Below are 20,372 nucleotides of genomic sequence, written 5' to 3'. Positions count from 1 at the left end.
CCACCTTCCCAACTCATATTTACACTGTTCGTGCCCGGCCCGCAGTTTACCTTCTCCAGCATCCCGCCCTCTCCGAAGCAACGTCTGTCCCTCGGTCACGTCCCGCCCCCCTCTGAGGCTATTTCCTGTTTCCGGCAGGAAGGACACGCGCTCGGAAGTGGGAGGAGAGGGGGAGGGGCGCATAGGTTCACTCTGAATCCGTAAATAGACTTGTATGCCCCGTAGCTGTATTTTATTGTTGCGATTTTCCCTTTTAATCACTTCTGAATAATTATTTGGATTTATTAACCGCCTTTTCACGAAGAGGTTCACCCAAAACAGGCGATTCAATCAATGTAATCTGTCCCGGCAGGCTCACAATGTAATTGTGGTACCTGGGGCAAGGGAGGGTTAAGTGACTTGCCCAGAGTCACAAGGAGCAGGCAGGCTGGAATCCAACTCGCAACCTCAGGAGGTTGAGGTAGCTGCTCTAACCACTAGACCACTAGTTTCTGAGTATGAAACATGTTCTACATGTGGGGATGCCTTTAAGAACAAGAATAGCCATACAGGGTCAGATCACTGGTCCATCGAGGCTAGTATCCTCTTTCCAGTAGTGACCAATCCAGGTCACAAGGACCCGACAGAAACCCAAATAATAGCAACCTTCCATGGCACCAATTCTAGGGCAAGCAGTGTCTTCTTCCATATCTGTCTACATAACAGACTTTGGATTTTTCTTTTCCTCTGGGAATGTGCCATAGGGCAGGCACAAAGGATTGTGTTACTCTGAGCCAGCTTTTGAATTGGTGCCCCCCCTCCCCCGCCCTTATAATCTGGTATTTCTCTTTCTCCCATCCTTATCTCCACCTCCTGCTGGACCAAGTGAGGCACTGGTTCAGGGCATTGAAGTTAAGAGTGCCAAAATCCCAGCCTCTAGCAGTTTGAAGGCAGACTGGACTGGGATTTTGGTGGAACACTGGGCCAGTGCTTCACTTCATTCATAGGTTGAGCCAGCCCTGCTTGTCCAAACCTTTTTTAAACCCAGACATGTTAACCTTGTTACCATATCTTCTGGCAATGAGCTTCAGAGCTTAACTATTTGGGGCCCATTTTTTTTATGTGGTAGATAATACACTTGAGAGAATGGAGGTAAATTTTCTTCCAAAACTTGTAGTACTTCTACCAAATATCTCTTAAGCATCTCCCTAGGAGTTACCAAAGGTAATCTAGGGAAATTAATAAGTCTCAAATTGTTATTTCGAGAATTGTTCTCCAGCCATACTCTGTTCCCTCCATTCTCGTGGCTCCAGACTGGCTATGCAGACTGTGGTATGCAGATCTAGTGTGTCTTTGGACATGTACTGGACTCAGGCTCTAAATGCAAACAGACTGGACCTCAGGGAGATATTGGGGATGACAAATGTGGAAACAATTATGTTTTCAAATTATTACTACATTCTCCAAAAGAAAAAGTTTACCTATAGAGGGAATGGATCAGCTAATTTCCACAGACTTAGATTTAACAAAATTTTTGGAGGATTTACAAGACTCAATTCAGACACGAGCTACTCTCTAAGTTACCTGTCTGAATGAATCAGATAAGGTTTTGATCAGGAAACTTTATTTTAGAAATAGAGAGAGAACATTTTGTGGAGATAAAATTTTGATTTTTCCTGATGTTGCTAAACCTACCCAGCTTAGGGGAAAGCCTTTTTGGCTTTAAGATCCAAAGCTGTTGAGGTGGGAGCAATTTTTTTTCTAAAATTCCCTTGTAAATGTTTGTTACATATTCAAGATAAAGATTATGTTTTGTGGGACCCGCTACAGTTAGAATCATTTCTTCAGGGGGTACTAAAATAAAATAAAATTGCACTTAATTGTAAGGGGAGGGTTTCTCATTTCCCCCTAATGGTTTCCTTTATCTTTAGTGTAGAATGTATACATGTTACCTCCCATTTTTTTATGGGCTTGATGGATTTTCCTTTTTTGATTGTTGGAAGCATTTTTTCTTATTTTGTATCCATATCCTTACCTTATGATGTAACAATGTAAAAAATTTTCATAAATAAAAAAAAGAGTAGATAAATTAGACTCTTCTATCTCTTTATTACAATCGTCTGTAAAATCAAACATGAAAGACAGTAAAGTACTTTAGTACATTTTCAAATGGAGAAAATGGAAAACCTTATGAGATCTAAAAACTTCCATTAAAAAAAAAAATTCCTATATCTCATTACCTAGCACCACTGGAGTTCCTGAGGATGTATGTATATGAAGGATATTCTTCAATATACTAAGGTGGAAGATTTTTCACCTGATAATCTTTATTATAGTCCCAGGAGTTCCAGAAGTACAGCGGAAGAAGGAGGGGTTGATCAATTAGTATCTCCTGATAGATGATTCTAGGAATTGAGAGACATTTAAACTAAGGACTATATCTAAAAGAACAACATTGTTAGTTACATTTAAAATTTAAATGGAAAAACAGGCTATTCTTAAACTTTATTTTACTAAGAAACAAGCCTTGTTTTGTGGACAACAATTAAAAGTTTTTTCAGATGTCTCCAAACAAATGCAGTTTAGGAGGAGACAATTTCTACAGCTTAAGGCTGCGGTCTTAGCTGTGGGAGCTACTTTTTTTCTTAAATTCCCATGCAAAAGTTTAATATCTTATGGTAATAACAAGTTTGTATTGGTTGATCCATCTCAGATGGAAATTTTTCTTCAAGATAAGCCTATACTTGATAAAGTTTCAGAAATTAATACAGATGTTTGCTTAATTATGGATAATTCCTTGAGATTTTTCCTGACCCTTCTATGAAATTAGACAGCCTGAATAATGTGGACTAGAATAGAAGAATTGGTTTGATTGTAAAAATATTTATTTTTATCCTATAAATTTTTTTAATGATTTTACCTGTACTTGTTATGATATGTAACAAATAAATGTATATATTTTTTTTTAAAGGGAAGGTCCCCTAGAGCCTGGTCAGCTGCAGCCAATGAAGTAGATGCACCCTGGGAGCCCTTTCCCCCTCGTGCACTGTATGAAGTGCTGCCAGACTTCCCCTTGGAAGTTCAGCTGTCCTGAAAAGATCTCCACATCAAATTAACAAATTCCAGAAAAAAATGCCATACTAGGTAGTGTAGAGTCTCCTGTAGAGGACTCCAGCTTGTGGCTCTTGGGCTCCATGGCCCCTGTGCCCCTATGCTTAGAATGACTGCCATTCTGGGGCCCTGAAAGGAAAGCTCCAACCAATGGGCTTCCCACCTGGTCTTCAGCCCTAGAGAGTAAAGGGGAGGCTAAGCCAGCTGCTCCCAGCCCCACTTCACATTTTGTGTGGCACATGGCACAAGGACACTCTTCAGGCATCCATCCATTACAAACCTGTCATGAATAAGGGTCAGAAGACACTGATGACTCCATCCCTGCCTGTTTTGAGGCAAAATGAGGTGATATGAAGCTTCTGGAGAAGTTTGAAAAAAGAAATTGGGAAATCCAAGATGGCTACTGCAGCAGCATTTTGGTGCCAAAAATACACCTTAAATTGTAAAACAAAAGGAAACAAAAAAAAAAACTAGAGATTTTAGAGGAGGGGGACATGATGGGATAGGCAGAAACCTTCAAAAACACCATTTGCAGACACCCCCCCCCCTTCTGATTTTCCTCATAGGCTATAATAGCCTTACTCACTGTGACCTGTGTTGGCAATGTGCATTAGCCTGCCTCAGCTCCAAAGGTAGCTGGATCTGGAAGAAGAAATCGCTGTCTCACACAGAACATCTTTCCAGCACTGAATATTTGGGCTGCCAGTCTGACTGGTGTCTGATTGAGCCTCCAACCCCCGCAGACCACTGACACATAAAAAAGGGGGAGGCAAAACATAGCCAGCACCCTGCTGAGCCCCCTACAAATGCCTAAGAGTTTGTGCTCAAACCCCTGCAATGCAGTAGGTGAACAATGCTACCAGGGGATGGCTCTGAGCTCTAAAAAGGCTTCTGCTGGCTGGCTAACAGGTACCACAAGGGATTGGCTTATCAGCTACAGACCTCAGTCCACTTCTCCATGCACTCAGAGCTGGACCCTCGACTAAGGGAGCTCTTAGCACCAAAATATGAAGAAAATGCACAATAAAATCAAAAACAAAGAAATAAGCAGAGCAGAACCACTCCTTCAGACTTGCGTGCAGCAGGAAAAAACAGTAGGGGGCAGTAGAGCCCTCGGTGAAGTAGGAGGGATTCAGAAAAAAAATTCAGACTGGATTCCTTTTGCAAGGCTCGCAAGCACTGGGATATAACCTGCTCATCCAGAATGACACACCTATTGCACTAGAATTTAACTTGTCATTGCTTGTACTTTGGTATTTAACCTGTTTAGTGCCTTCATTAGGGAAAATTATTATAGAAATACCAGTAAGTGGTAGACCTCATGGCACTATTAGACTTTAGATTATGAGTCACTAGCAGGATTGTAAAACCTCAAATGATTTTAATCATATACTTTACATTAAGCTAGCTGTGGTTTTGCTTTGCTTAGTAAAAGTAGGGGTGGCTACTTACAGCCCTAATATGATTTTAGGGAGCAGAGGAAGAAGTGTGAAGGTTGGATATATGCACAGTTGGGGGCATTTTAAAGAACAGAGTAAATCACCATAATCTTTACTGTCAGGTCTTTAACCACAATCCTTCTGGCTTAAATTATACTCCTGCTCATGAATCACCATACAGATTCAACACTCATCATGCACTGCCACTATTCACAATATGCTTTTAGCTGTGTGGCAAGCAATGTAGCCAAAAGACCAATCAGGGTCATCTTCACGATGGCATCATGCTTGGAAGGCAGAGATACCTAGGAAAAGGCCTAAACTGAATCATGCTGGGAGGCAGCCCATCACAGAGGAGCTGTAAGCAGGGAAATTGAACATGCAACAGCACCAGACCAGTATTAAACGTGTTTTATTTTTCTGTGGGAACAAGGCTTAACGAGATTTTTTTTTTTTTTTTTAAACAAAGTTTTGGTTCCACATCAACAGTAATTCTTCTAAAAGTGTTGTTGTTACCATGGATTTACCACGTGCTCAAATCCCTATGTCATTTTCTATGGCTTAGTCCACACACACTCAAAATATTATCTGCCACCACATCCACAGAGAGCAGCAAAGTACAGAGCCTGCTTTTGGAGAGGCTCTGCAGTCTGCACTTCATTGCTACTTTTGGAGAGGTGAGGTGGAGCGGTCCATGGGTAGGGCGCCAGCCAGTCTGTTTTGCCTATGGCACAACCTTTTCTTCCCCCTACTCCAGGGCCAAAAGGACAGACTCGGCACTACTGCTGGATCTTTAACCAGGAGTCTGTACTGCCACATCCTGTCCCACTCTGCAACAGGAAGTCTTGCAGCACAATGGGAAGAAGGGGGACAAAGCACACTTATGTGCAGGGCCTGTAGTTAAAGTCCCCAAACTCAAAACTGAATCTACTTGTCCCTTCAGCTCTAGCAGCAGCAGGGTAGGTCCAGCAGGAGGAAGAAAAAAAGGAGTAGAACCTGGACAGTAGAGAGATTTGGCTAGGTGCATGGATTTCCCTCACTGGCTGATTTTTCTAGGATGTAGATACCCTTGAGCCAACCCTGGACATACCACCTCCAGGAAGACACCATACTTAAAACACTATCAATTCATACTTTGTATTACAGTTTTATAGAACTGCCTTCCTATGTTCTCACAAAGACAGCATTGCTATACTCGGTACAAGAGGCCCACAACTGCCAGCTGGAAAACTTTTCATGGTAAATGCTCATTTCCTTCCCCCCCCCCCCCCCCCAAGCTTCTTACTTTAGATTTTCCCATCTTTCCTCCTTGTGCTTTAATGTGCCTAGCAGTTACCCCAAGCCTTCTGCCTCTTCATTTTTAAATAGAACTTCAAAACACTGCATAGAAAATTTGCATTTAACCTTCACTCTTTTCTGGAGTGCTTTAAGCTCACCATATGGAGGGAGGTGCTGCCTTTGCTGGAGGCTACCCTTAAGCAGTCCGTGGAGTGGGACTATGGAGTCTTGCTGTTGGGGCTGCTGAAGCCACTCCTGAAACAAGGCTTGTCTGTCCCTCAAAGGTGCTTTATTTATAATGTCTTACTGGTAATCAGGAAAGCCATCTTATCTAGTTGGATTTCAGAGGACCCTCTGCCTACTGAGATGTGGCATGCCAAATTACAGGAATTGGCCACTTTCGAACGGCAGTGGTATGGAGACTTTTCTAGCCTTGATAAGAAATACTATGTGGTCCTGTGGGATGGATTGTTGCACTCCGCTTCGGTTATGGAGCCAGCTTCTTAGGTGCAAGCCTGGTTTTGGGCTTCTGCTTGAGTGGTGGAAATTATTTTTTGTCCTCCTCAGCCGCCTGTTTTTTTGTGGGGGAGTTTTCTTACATTTTTCACTTTTTCTTTTTGCAGCCCTTCTATCTAGGGGCGGGGGGGGGGGGGGGAAGGATGACTATGGGAGACGGGTGAGTGGGGGGGGGGTGTGACTGTTGCTGTTCTTGGGTTGTGTGTGAATGGTGTACGTGGGCTTATGAATGGGGTCTGGGGGATGGCCTCTCTGGACCTTTGGGAGAAAAATGTAAAAGGTGGGGCTTACGATGACTCCAGGTGGGCCCTCCTTCTTATATCTCCTGTTGATGGCCTGTACCGAGGGTTCTCGAACTCATGTTTGCTTAGCCTATGTCAGCTGCTCTTGTATACCTTGCAATATTTGCTTGTGTGTTCTTGTATTGTTGACTCCTGGTTGTTTGTGTTACCTCACTGCTAATAAACATATATTTTTTTTAAAAAAAACCTGTCTACATGTCCCAACAACCAGAAAAGTGCAGTGGTAGTTGCCCTGATTAGGTGTCTATGGCTATACTCAACATGACCATTTAATTTTTTCCTCAAAATAGGACAGGAACCCCCCCCCCCCCCTGTTAAATATAGTACAAAAGACAGCAGATATAAATTCTCTAAACTGATGCATTTTGATCACTAAATTGAAAATAAAATCAGTTTTCCTACCTTTGTTGTCTGGGGATTTCTTGAATCTCTGGTTGCACTTCCTTCTGACTGTGTGCATCCTTTCTTTCTTCCATTCTCTCTTCTGCCCCCCCCCCCCACACACACACACACTTTCAGTCTTTCTTTCTCTCTTCCAGCCTTTCTCTCGGCCCCTCCCCATACCGCCGCCTATTTCCCCAAGCCACCACCGCACTAATAGTCTAAAAAAGTAAAGGCATTTAGGTCAGATTTATTGCAGGCTGTCTCCTTCCCACAAGCAACTGTCTGGATTCCATGGCTGTGACTTTCAGTGGGATTTCTCAGAGGAAACGTTGGCTTTGTCCTTGTTTCATAGGGGATGTAGGGTGCCATTTGTGAAGGCTACATGTCTACTATTTCATGCCTTGACAAACATAACTGTTTCTACTGGTGGGTAGAAAGGGAGCTGGTAGTCGCTGGGCAAGAAACAAGTCCTGTCCTTGTAAATATAAGTCCCTTCTGCCTTCCTCCACTGGACAGTCCTCATCTTGCAAGTATTTCATATCCACTCTCTTCCCTGTATTATCTCTTTTAGTGTTATCGGGCACTGTGCTAAAACTGAGGCACAGAGAAAAAATATGCCTCCCTGTCCCCCTTCCCCCCCAAAGCCACCACTGCCGCAGCCACACTCCCATAACTTTTTCTTTTATTCTCTCTCCCCGACTCCCCCCACACCACCACCACCCAGAATTTCTCCCTGCTTCTCCACTGCAGCAACAGGACCAGCCGAGGTGAGTGCAGCAACTGCACAACGGCTGGCCTAGAAACCTCTCCCAATTCCAACATTGGAGAGGAAGTTTCGGGCCAGCCAATCACTGCCTGGGTGGCCCGGAACTTCCTCTCCGATGTCAGAATTGACATTGTGGGAAGGCTTCTAGGCTGGCCATTGTGCAGTTGCTTCGGCTGGTCCTGTTGCTGCGTCGGCGGTGGGGAAACAGGGAAAGAGGTCAGGTTCCGCAATCGCCTGCCCCCTTGTCCCCACACACAGCTTCAGGATGCTTTCTCTAAAAAAGATAAGTAATTGCTACTTTTGCTACTATTGCAATTATATTATGAAAAATTAAGCACAAGCACTTTATAAGTTGTTCATTGATATACAAAAAAAGAAAAAAATAAAATTACACGTTATTGGTTCCTATGAGGACAGCTACCATACGTCAAAAACTGTGTGGCAAACTGAGGAACTTGAGTGTAGTTTTCTTAACACTTTCTATCTAAATGTATCATTTGGTGGCTAGTTTAAGTCTTACACTTTTATAATCTAAGTTTCAGTGCACTATTCTGTTATTGATTTCTCAAGATTATGGCACACGTACAAAATATTGCTAATCAAAAAACATTCAGTTTTTCGGAGGAACAGAGAACCACATTGACTAATAGACCTGTCTTGTATGACACTATACAGGAAAACGCTTCTTCCTCTACTTGGGGAGAATTGGAGACATTATATCAGAGATCAATTAGAGCTGAACTACATGCAAACACCTTAGCTCAATATGTTACATCATCAATGATTCCCAGAGGTTTGCGTATACAAAAAGCTCCCACATTGTTTGCATATGATTCTGAATTCTTGGATAAGTGGTGTGCGATATTGAATAAATGCAGCATGGATCTCATGCTGCTGATCATAGAGCAAACAACTAAATTAGAAGCTGAACTTAAGGATAACATCGATCAAATGGTAATAAATATTAAAACTTCTGGTATCTCTGAAACGGAATTCACAAAACAAGAAGATGATCAACGTATTTCTTTAGAAACATATAAGAATAAGATCAAACAAACGAAAATAAAGAAATACAAACGTGACGAAAGGGACTATTCTAATAATAAAGTATACCTATGGATGTTCAAATCAACTAATGCCACACGACCTCAACAACCATATGTTGATGATCAGGGATCCTCTAGTTTGTCTTCTGGTAGTGACAGCTCTGGTTCCATTTCAGGGCCAAAAAACTACTACCCACAAGGAAGTCGGGGCCGCCAAAAATTTCGCGGCAATCGAGGAAGACGGGTAGCGTTTCAACAACAAGGCCATCAAGGCCCACAGACCAGATCCCAGAAGACCTTTCAGCCATAATTAATATATCAGATATTAGGATTACCCCTGACCAGTTGTCTTTACTAGCTTTGGGTCTAGGCTTTGTTCCAACTAAGCTTTATGATCCTTTTGAAACTCGTTTGGCTCTTTATAAATTTTTACGCAAATTACATACCCAGCATTATTTCTCTGAAAACGGGGCATTTTGGCGTCCCAAAGCTGTGCATGGGGACAACGGGACAGGCAAGCTAAAAACAGGACATATGGTCACATTAGCTATACCACATTTTGGCTTTAAAACTCAAAGCACACACAAAAGCAGATTTTTGTTATGGAATAAATTCTGGAGATCTTTTCCAGACTTATAACAAGAGGGGCTTAATTCTTTGGTCCAGAATTCAGTAAAAGCAATATTTGTTTTGTTATAGCCATCTAGTTAAAGGATTTAATATGAACATGCCTTGTAGCTGTAAGCAAACAGCACAGCTGTATTCTTTATGGCATAATGAGAAAAGGCCTAAAAGGAAAGACAGAGACGTCCAGCATGGGAGATAAAGGGAAAACAGGTGTTTGGTGCAAATCATCAATAAATGCAGAGCCTCACGTAGCAAAATGCTTGTAGCCTGGTTGGTGCAGAGGCTCTTAATAAGCAGGGAGCTAGCTATCTTGCTGTCTTCTAGTTCCACCTCCTTTTCATCTGCAGCCAATCAACTGAGCACAAGGAATCATCTATCCTGCATTTCATATTCCTGCTGATTCATTTAAGTTATTCAGAATTCTGCCTGCAATGGAGCCACATTCACTCCTTGAATCCAAGCACAGTTCCCGTATCCTACAACTTAATGCTCTTTTCTGGAGAGATAGGGGTAAGGAAATGCATGGTAGCCAACGAGCTAAGGTCTTGTCTTTGATGATGATGCTTAGTTTCATATCTGTTATTTACATTATATTGTAAATCAGTTACCTTACCAATAAACAGCTGCATATCTGCTGGAAAGAAGCATGACTGCTGTACTGCACAGTCCAAACAGAAGAGCTGCCTTAATAGCAGCCAAGCCTGGGCCAAGAGTTGCCGTAAAGGTGGTTAGGCTGAGAATGGAGCAAGAGGTACCCCAAATCTGCCAGAAGGAAATTCTGCTGGAGGGAAAGAAGAGGAGAGCTAGAGGAAGAGGATATTAAGAGAAAACAAATGAAGGAAATAGTAAGACAAGAAACAACCCCAGTCAAGTACTGCAGGACAATTTTAGAACTGTTCTATGGAAAGTGAAACAAGTATTTTAATTAAAAAAAAAATACTGCTACAGGATGACAGGAGCAGGATTGGTATGAGGGCTGCCATGGGCATTTATGAGTTAACAAGTTTTCTAGGATTCTATCAAGTCACACTCCAAAAGCTGGTTATCAGTCAACATGTTTTTGTAAGGAGGGGTTGTTGCACCACAATTCTACATTTGAAACTTTTTTCTGCCTCACCAAAATGCTTGCAGTGTACACTTTTTCCAGTTTACAATGTTTTGTTAAATATATATATATTACATATATAACAAAAAAAAAAATTCAATTTTTGGAACTTCAATTACCATAGTTCAGATCTAGCACCATTGGAAAGATGGAAATGGCAGTTCTAGTGAAGCTGTAGCAGAGGCAACACAGCTCTGTGCAGGTAGAATGGAGACAGACTACAGTACTGCATTAATGGCCGTAGCAGGGGCAACAGTGAAAGTGGGAAGGATAGAGGCAGCTGTAAGGTACCCAAAGTGACTGGCAGCAAGGAGAGTCTTTAATTTTTCATAAGCTCCACTACAACAGGCTCTAGGCCAGGGGTAGGTGACCTGCAGCCTGCCATTTAATTTTATGCAACCATGGGAAGCACACACAGAAAACAGCCTAAACAAACATAATTAATCAGTTTCAATAGAACTGTTGAAGAATACATCAGTTGGGACAAGACCTGATTGACCGTGCTAGCAACTGTTTGAAAAGACAGAAGTATATGCTAACAGACCATCCTGGTGATAATCTATGTTCATTCAGTCATCACATTGATTTTTGTTGAAGTGAATTATATGTTGCATTTGTTAATTTTGTATGTGGCCTGCTACACATAGTGGAATAGTCTAGTGGTTAGTGCAGTGGTCCAAGAACCTGGGTTCGATTCCCACTGCAGCTCCTTGTGACCCTGAGCAAGTAACTTGAACCCTTTTGTCTCAGGAACAAAATAAGAACCTGTACTGTATTTAATATGTAAACTACTATGACCGCCTTTCTCTTACAGATAGAATTGATATTCATATGGGCTGTGTATAAAGATCCTGACCACTCCACACACCACTGCTAGAGCAGGGGTAGGCAAATGCTGAGGTAAATGGGGTTGTATGAATGATACTACAGTACTCTGTGTGGATAAAAGCAACATACTGGGTTCTGCAGATTAACTCATGCTGGGTAATGATTAATGCTGCAAAGTATTTTAAGCAGTATTTTCAGTAGTTTTCTTTACATCCATTTTCCTCACTCTTTTCTCAACTGCAAGATTATAATTCATTTTACAGCAAGTTCAATTATTAGAGTAATTCATCATTTCATTGTGTTTTTAAACTAAAGATTAGCACAAATTATCTGCCATAGAACCCATTTTATTCCTATGGACCTTACTGCAGATAACATTCTAATCTTTAGTAAATGACCCCCATAGTTAGTTGCATCAGAACTTTTCAGAAACAAATTCCTACCATCGGTGATACATCATGAACTTAAAACTATTTGACCAGAAACCATTTTTAATAATATGGATGGTATTAACAGCTGTGACTTGTAGGAAGGGAGTTACAAGAATGGTGACAGCTGCCTTGCTGAGGGGAGGGGTATACACAGTACAGAAGTGAAGGTATAAAATCTAGACTGGGGCAAAGAGTGTGTATGTGAGTTAAGATTGCCTATAATTTTCTAAGGGCTCCTTTTACAAAGCCTACCATAGCTTTGTAAACGCTAGCATTAATGTTGCAATCAAACAGAGCCTAGGTTACAATACAGCTTAGGTATACATATCACGACCTTAGAATTACAGGGTTCTAAGTGACAATTTTCAGTATTTTTAACTCTGATAATTTCTGGGTTCTATCTATCTGACTTGTAGATGTTACAACACTCACGAGGATTTATTGCAACTTAACCATTCCTTCATTTCATAAGAAATTACATGGTTCTATATACAGAAATTAGTCTATGCATGGGATTACAAGGTTCTAACTGCGAGAATGACTTTCAGTACAGTTAGAACCATGTAATTCTAAGGTCATGATTTAACTATTTTTAGCACCCTACTAATCACTTATATAGCGTTGAAAGGTGTACGCAGCGCTGTACTTTTTGACATTTATAGACAGTCCCTGCTCGGAAGAGCTTACAATCCAACTTGGACAGGCAGACATGACATATAGGGCTGGGGATGCAGAACCCTTGAAAGGAGTTAGGAACTGAAAGCACTCTCAAAGAGGTGGGCTTTTAACTGGGCCTTGAACACTGCCAGAGATGGATTCGGCAGCTTGTTCCAAGCATATGGTGCAGCAAGGCAGAAAGGACGGTGCACAGATAGGAAGGACTTACCAGCTGAGCGGAGCTCACGGGTGGGGGATCATAGAAAGATAGTGAGGGGCAGCTGAGTGAGTGCATTTGTAGGTCGATAAGAGGAGTTTGAATTGTAGTCTGAAACGGATGGGAAACCAATGAAGCAACTTTAGGAGAGGGGTAAGGTGAGTATAGCGGCTCTCCCAGAATTTAAGTCATGCTGCCAAATTCTGGACAGATTGGAACGGAGCAAGATGGCTAAGTGGAAGGCCTGAGAGTAGCAAGTTGCAGTAGTCTTAAGCGTGAGGTGGTAAGGGTGTGGATAAGTGTTTTGGTAGTATGCTCGGAAAGGAAGAGTCAGATTTTGGTAATATAGAGGAAGCAGCAGCAGGTTTTAGTGATATGTTGTATCTGGGCAGTGAAGCAAAGCAGACAAAACAGGAAGGATGAGAGTGCTGTCCACAGAGGCGGAGAGGTGGGTTTAAGCAGGAAGCTCTGTTTTAGCCATATTTAATTTTAGGTAGCACTATAGAAATAATTAGTAGTAGTAGTAGAAGATGGCAATGAGACTTCCAGGCAGCAATGTCAGACAGGCAGGCTGAGACTGTGGTCATTAATTGTTCATAAAGATCAGATTTTATAAGAGACTAATTAAAAATTATTTCATAATTTTTGAGGATAATGGCAGTCTATTTTACCCTTTTGCTACAACTATCCATAAACATTTCCCAATGAATGAGTATGCACAGTAGTTTAGAAAAATGTAATCCTGCTACTCAAAGCACTCCTTTGCCCTTTTGTTTTGGAATATTTATCTTCTTACATCTTTTGAAATAAGGTGCGTAACTTATCTTAGCCACAACTTATTTTGAAAGAGTCTGTCCTGCTAACTTTAGATAGTTATGGAAGATATCTTAAACAGAACCCTCCCCGCACTGCAATAATTTTTTTTTCTAAAATGATTTGTACTACTCTATTGTGTTATCCCATTTATGGGGACTGACAAATACAAATATGATTTCAGTTTAAGACATTTTATTTAAGATAACCTTAGAACAGGTGGCACTACGAAACAGAGGGCCCAATCTTGTTCCAGTAGGCACCAAATAGTATAAAACCCTAAACAAAAAATCAGGTCTATATAAACATTTAATACAGTATCACAAATCACTAAAGCACTTAAGTTCATGCACACTTAACCCTTCTGAGAGTTACCAGCACATGTAGCCTGGTCCATAAATCATATTTATTGATGTAATAAAACAGTACAGTTAGTGTCAGATCAAACCACAAAGTTGGAAAAAAGAAGAACGGAATAAGTGGAAAAGGAAATTTGAACAATTCAATATGATACACTCACACAAAGACAGCAGATTTGTATTTTGATGAAATTTCTAAACAAAAAGGATTCTACAAATATTTCCATAGTTATTGATCTATATGAAAAATAAAGATGTTAATAACAAAGTGCATAAAATCAAACATCAAATACCAAGCAACTCAATGTTCTATGACATTTTGCTAAGAACGCATAATGCTTTACAATCTTATGGAAATCTCCTATGCCACACAGGATAAGTAGAACATTTATACTTAATATCAGTTACACAGTAATAGTGTGAACTTCCACGAGTACAAGGGGTTTCTGGACTGGCAAAGTAAATACTTTAGGAAGGTTTATTTTATTTATTTATTTATTTTTTTTAATTTATCCTATTAAATGCTGCATGCCCTTCCAGTTAAAATACATTTTTACAATTCCCAATTGTAAACAGTTGGGCTCATTAGATCATCTGAATCCATAATACAGCGTTGTAAGAACAGTTTAAAATACAAAGTGTACGAACAAGACATATATCAGATTTAAAACATGATTTTATAGGCAAGAACAAAAAACAGCAAAGTTTTTCTTTAAGAAAAACCCCCCGAAAACAAACAAGTCACATAAATGGAGAATATATTGCATGAATAAATGCTGGTATTTCCTTTAAGAAAATATATATTGTGCGACTGTGGCTACAATGCACTATAGTCAAAGCACTGTTTTTATGCAAAGTAACCTCCTCCAAAAAAAATAAAAACAATACTTGTTATGGGTTACATATCTATACCCTGAAATAAAAGTATTCTAGCTGCCTAGGATAAAGTCCTTGTATGAAAGACATGGCTGTATTATCTGCCCTACCAAAGATGCTTATTTCAAATCTGCTTTGCAAAGATATAAAAAAACTGCATGAACTGGAGATACTGAAAATGCTCTATTTATGGATGTTATTTAATATAATGATAAAAAAAGATTTAAGGAAAAAGAGAGAGGATTGAAACAACTAACTGAAGTAGTGCAATATTGTAGCCAGGCTTCTAAAATCAGCTCTAGAAAATATAAATAGACTGCTTTGGGTGATGAGTCACCAGTGTCCAAAGGCTGAAAATATTGTTAGGAATCAGTTAACTTGATCAAGCGCTCGAAGCAAATCTTCTCCCTGCAGAAGTTTTTTACTGCCTTGTACAGGAGCATTCACTTCACAGTCATAATTGGTCAGTTCTGGCAAACCACTTGAATCCAATGATTGCCCTAGCAACTTGCTTGCCATATCTGAAGAGATGAAAAGTAAAAACAAGATTTGTCATATCATTAATGTGGAAAATTATACTCTTGGTAAAATTGGTGAATTTAACTCCAAGGCATTTGAGAGTCTAAGAATCCAAAATGTCTATGCATCAAGCTTTTGTGAACCCTCTGGTTACAAAGATGAGTAAAATTTACTCCTGGTGGAATTCTGTGCACAATATTTTAAAATTCTGGAAAGTTTATCTGTAGTGTTTTGTGTAGAATTCTCCCATCCTAAGGCCTGAAATTTCTTCCTACCTTTTCCTTTCTCAGGCTCCAACCTTCTCAGATCTCTCTCTCACTCCAACTGCAGTTCAGTTTCCCTCTAAATTCCATGACCCATAACTCTCTAAAGTCTTCTCCTGCATGCAGTACCCCAATCTCTCATTTTTCCTCTTCATCTTCCCAGTTCTCACTGTATTTTTTCTTCTCGCACCCATGGCAAGCCTTCAAGCTTGCTGCTCCAAACCATGGCACATTCACCCCTTTTCTCTGCCCCCAATTCCCCCCCCCCCCCAAGGACTCATCCCTTTCCTCTCCCCCAATTCTCCCATGGCACATCCTTCCTCTTCCCCTCCATCACTGAGCTTGCACAGCAAGGTCGTGACCTGCCTACATAGTGCACTCCTGTGCCAATTTAGACTGGATGGTTTACGTGACCCAAGGAATTGCAGGTCAAATAAATAGTCGGGTCTAAGTTGACATAGGAGGAGGAAGTGACCCACTGTGCAACAAATCACTTCCTCCTCTCCTTGCTTCACACGCTTAGCCATGGAAAGGAAGAAAGAGGAGCAGAACTGCTGCTTACCATAAGCAGAGTTCTTTGCTGCGCAGTTGCACAGAATTCTACTAGGATTAAAAAGTGTACTCTGCTTCAGAACTGGTTTCAAATGTTAACTGAAGAATGTAATTTGAATGGTTAAACCTGTAAGGTGCCCATCACTTAAAAAAAAAAAAAGTTTTGGTGGATGTTCTTTTATTCATAATATACTTTGCCTATTTATAAGGGGGGGGAGGGAAACAAAACTAACCTGTTGATAATAAGATAACTATCCTTTGCTCTGCTCCATTCTGGCTGCTAGATTCACCACCTTTTGCACGTTTCCAGGAAACCACTTCTTCACTTCCAGCAGTGTTTGTCACTTGGAATAAGGAGCCCTAAAAAACAACAGGTAGCTATTTAACTTGCATTGTTACGATGTATAACTCTGGATGGCTGGTAGTTCAACTTTTTATCTCAACATTCCATGTTCATTGTTTGTAGGAGCAATAAAGATACTTTAAATGGATTGTTTTAATTAAAAACCCCACAGAAGAATGTATAACTATACAATATATCACGGAGGAAAAGTTAAAGCTGCTAATTCACTGCCTTAGGTCCTTCAACTTTTCACATTAGCATATCAAGTGAATGGAAAACCTGTTACAATTTCAGAAACAATAGTTTCTGCTGGCTTAAGGCAGCTGTTCAATCTTCTTGCAAGAAATGCAAATGACCCTTCCTCTCCTTCATGCTCTTTGTGCAAGAACTGACGGCAAGCATTGAGGAAGCGACACGAGGACAGGCTTGATGCAGAAAAGACTGCTTCTGCCCTGCACCGCTGGCTGCAACATTGGAGGAGGCAGCCGGCAGCCATCCAACAAGGGAGCTATTTTAAAAGGTACGGGGGGACTCCAGTAGCACCGCAACTTATCTAATGGGGTGGCTTATCTACGATATCTTTAGATAGGCCGTCCCATATAAGGAAGCCGTACCCACTACATAGGTTTGTAAAACCTATGTATAAGCCGTGGCCTATACATGGGGAAATATGGTACGGTACAGTACATCTGACTAACTGCAAAAATTAAGTTACTGTGGACTTGAACCATTTTGGTTTACAAAAATTTTAAAGCATGACAATTTAAATCAAATTCTGTAGGCATTCAATACACTTTTCATGTAGCTGGACACCATTAAGATCTGGTAAAGAGAGAGAAAAAGAAAGTACAGTACACACATACAAAAAAAAAATCAATCATTGATTTGTATGTGTATATATACACAAATATATATCTACTAGTGTTTAAGCCCGTTAGATTAACGGGTGCTAGATGACCGCCTCTCCTGCTTTTGAACCTGGGCAGGGGCAGAGGCAGAGGCAGAGCCGGGAGGGAGTGACGGTGGGAGAGCAATTTCAAAGCCTCGGCAACGGCGGCTCCTTGACCAATCCGCGCTTACAACGGCCCCACACTCGCAGTCTGGCTGGCTCCCCCACCAAAGCCCTTCGCAGCGGCAGCCCTTCCTGCATCAGTCCCCGTGTCCCAAGCCTCTCCGAAGGCCAGCTCCCACGAAAATGGTACCCCTCTGTCCAAAGCCGCGGCGGCAGCCTCCCTCAAGACACAATTCAAATCTGACATATTGTAATCACAAAACAGAAAATAAAATTATTTTTCTTACCTTTTGTTGTCTGGTCATTATTCATACCATGTAGGGGTCCCAGGCTATGGTTGGCTTTTGATAACTCGCTTGCCAGGGCCCCTTCTTTCTTCTTCCCTCCCTCCATCCCTGCAGCTGAATACAGGTACCTCCCCCCAGTGGTCTGAGACAGGAGGGAGCAGTTAGGAGAGGGTCTGAGGGCAAAGAGGGGCTCAACAGCGCACAACCACCTTTCCTTCCCTCCCTCCATCAGGTGCAGTGAATCCACCAATGTTAAAAGGAGCCGCGTCGAAATCGGAGGCCTGCCACTGCCGTAGCACGTTCCCCTCTGCCTTGGTCCCGCCCCTTCTCTGACATATGGGACCGCGGCAGAGGGAACGTGTTACGGTGGCGGCAGGGCTCCAATTTCAAAGCAGCTCCTTTTAGCGGAGCTGAACTGTACCTGATGGAGGAAGGGAAGGAACGGTGGGGCAAATTTCAGCAACGGCAGAAATTGTTTGGCGGGCCAAGCACCGTGAAACTTTTTTTCTTTCGGCAGCCCCGGGGGGGGGGGGGGGAGGGGAGTCGTCGACGTGCAGGCCACTGTGAACAGGAGCGGCGGCAGGACCATGAGGCGGGAGTGAGCAGTTCGGCTTCCCCTATCTGGGGAAACCGGGGAAATCGCCGTGCCGAACTCAGCTGCGCGTCGGGAGTGAGTTGTTCGACTTCCCCTATCTGGGGAAACCGCCGTGCCGAACTCAGCTGCGCGTGGGGCCGTAGTAAGCGCGGGGCATGCTGCACTCTTGGCGGCCACGGACATACAGATCATGGAAGCACGCCGATAAGACTGCGCATGTGCCGCCTACGGTTTTATTATATAGATAGAGTGCACAATTTCTGCTTGCTTAAGTATAATAGCAGAGATCACAGATATACAAATTTCAGTGAGTGAGTGAGTGAGTGTGTGTGTGTGTGTGTGTGTATATAGATAGTACTAGATTTCTCAACTACTAATTCTAGAAAACTATCATAACGAAAAAAACCCTTTTACAAAACTGTAGTGCTGTTTTTAGTGCCGGCTGCTGCAGTAATAGCTATGATGCTCATAGAATTCCTATGAGCATTGGAGCCGTTACTGCCACAGTCGTCGCTAAACACATACTACGGTTTTGTAAAAAAAAAAAAAAAAAAAAGAGGGGGGGTGTAATCTACTACTTACAATTCCCACTGCTTGGAAGAGGGAGCAATCGTGTTCCATTTTTCGTTTTCTCTGAACATTGTGCAATGCTAACATCTTTGGGTTTATCTCCTCCGTCACAGCTGGAATTCTGAAACAGCATTAGGTAATTTCAACGGTTAAAGAAAGATAACATCTGTAAAACCTATTAAAAACTCAGCCACTCATAGGTATATGGAATTATTTGCAATTCACTGTAAGTTAACCTGAAAAAAAGTACATATTGATTTTCTAAGAGTCTTTCAACTAAAGCTTAGTAAAGTTTTACTTATCACATATTAGAAACAAAAATTAAAGTGCAAAGCCCCACTATAGATACCACACAGAAAATCCCTGCATGATTACTGTATTCAGTTACAGTAAATGCCTCCTATTTAAGAGGCAGTAAGTGCAATGAATAGTCTATAACTATTTCCCAGTCAGTGACAACCTATGCAGTTAGCATGTCAGCATGATCGTTATAGACTCATGCACAGACAACATATGCTAATTCATACTAACTGCTTTGCACACTTTACTAAAGATGACCCCAAGTTGCTGATTTAAGGGTGATACAGTGGTACCTTGGTTTACAAGCATAATTTGTTCCAGAAGCATGCTCGTAAACCAAAATACTCGTATATCAAAGTGAGTTTCTCCATAGGAACTAAGGGAAACTCACTTGATATGTTCCCCCCCCCCGAGGCCAGCGGCGCTGCTCTGCCCCCCTCCCCCCCCCCCGAGAATCGGCATTGCAACCTCCGTTCACAAAGGCCCCCCCCCCGGCATCCCCCGCCACAATCTGGCATCCCCCAGCACCCACCCGAACACACTGCTTACCCCCATGTGGCACCGTCTTCTTGTTTGCTGGGCTCTCTGAGAGAGCGTGAACTCGAAGGCCTTGAGCATGCGCAGATGCTCAAGGCCCAGCAAACAAGAAGACGGTGCCAGATGGGGGTAAGCAGTGTGTTCGGGTGGATGCTGGGGGATGCCAGATTGCGGCGGCGGCAGGGGGGGGAGGAGGAGGTGCGACGCGAGCAGTGGGGATGCCGGATCGCGTAAGGGGGGGCGTCGCTCGCCGAGGCGCCGATTTTGCGAATGTTTTGCTCGTCTTGCAAACCATTCGCAAACCGGTGCACTCGTAAACCGAGGTACCACTGTACTTCTATATTTTTGTTCTAAAATGACAATACATATATACACATACACACAGTGCTCATATAATCCCATTTGTGAAAATATGACATTTAATGTGTTTCAAATAGAACCATTATGCATCACAGAATAGCACAATAGTAACCCATAGCAAACAAGGAAATAAAATGGTCCTGTTCAAAAGTTTGCATACTCTAAGGACTAGATTCACTAAGCAAACCTATCGTGTACCGATTGGTTTGCGACCCAATTTCCCTCCGACCTGATCTGCTAACCTCTCCTGCGATCTGCTTCCAAGCCGTGCATGCAAATGAGGGGGAACGGCATGCAACG

General features: G+C 42.0%; 2 protein-coding genes across 3 annotated transcripts in view; both read right to left on the bottom strand.

Annotated features, from left to right (window-relative positions):
* Nucleotides 1-182, bottom strand: part of SNAPC1 (small nuclear RNA activating complex polypeptide 1) — a 36,288-nt gene extending 36,106 nt beyond the window's left edge. Inside the window, exon 1 of one of the 2 annotated variants that reach the window (XM_033952440.1) lies at nucleotides 51-182. The gene's annotated coding sequence lies outside the window, so the exon portion shown is untranslated. The remainder of the gene's footprint in view (nucleotides 1-50) is intronic. The other variant, XM_033952435.1, reaches the window with a different exon arrangement.
* Nucleotides 183-13,886: 13,704 nt separating this feature from the next.
* Nucleotides 13,887-20,372, bottom strand: part of HIF1A (hypoxia inducible factor 1 subunit alpha) — a 133,282-nt gene continuing 126,796 nt past the window's right edge. Inside the window, exons 13-15 of the mRNA XM_033951175.1 lie at nucleotides 18,888-18,996; nucleotides 16,302-16,428; nucleotides 13,887-15,255 (exon numbers count right to left, since the gene is read on the bottom strand). Coding sequence (XP_033807066.1) covers nucleotides 15,104-15,255; nucleotides 16,302-16,428; nucleotides 18,888-18,996 — 388 coding nt within the window. The 3' untranslated portion in view covers nucleotides 13,887-15,103. The remainder of the gene's footprint in view (nucleotides 15,256-16,301; nucleotides 16,429-18,887; nucleotides 18,997-20,372) is intronic.

Source organism: Geotrypetes seraphini, chromosome 7 (assembly GCF_902459505.1).
Source record: "Geotrypetes seraphini chromosome 7, aGeoSer1.1, whole genome shotgun sequence".
NCBI classification, from domain to species: domain Eukaryota; kingdom Metazoa; phylum Chordata; class Amphibia; order Gymnophiona; family Dermophiidae; genus Geotrypetes; species Geotrypetes seraphini.
The sequence above is the reverse complement of the archived record's forward strand: the minus strand, read 5'-3'. Positions and strand labels throughout refer to the sequence as shown.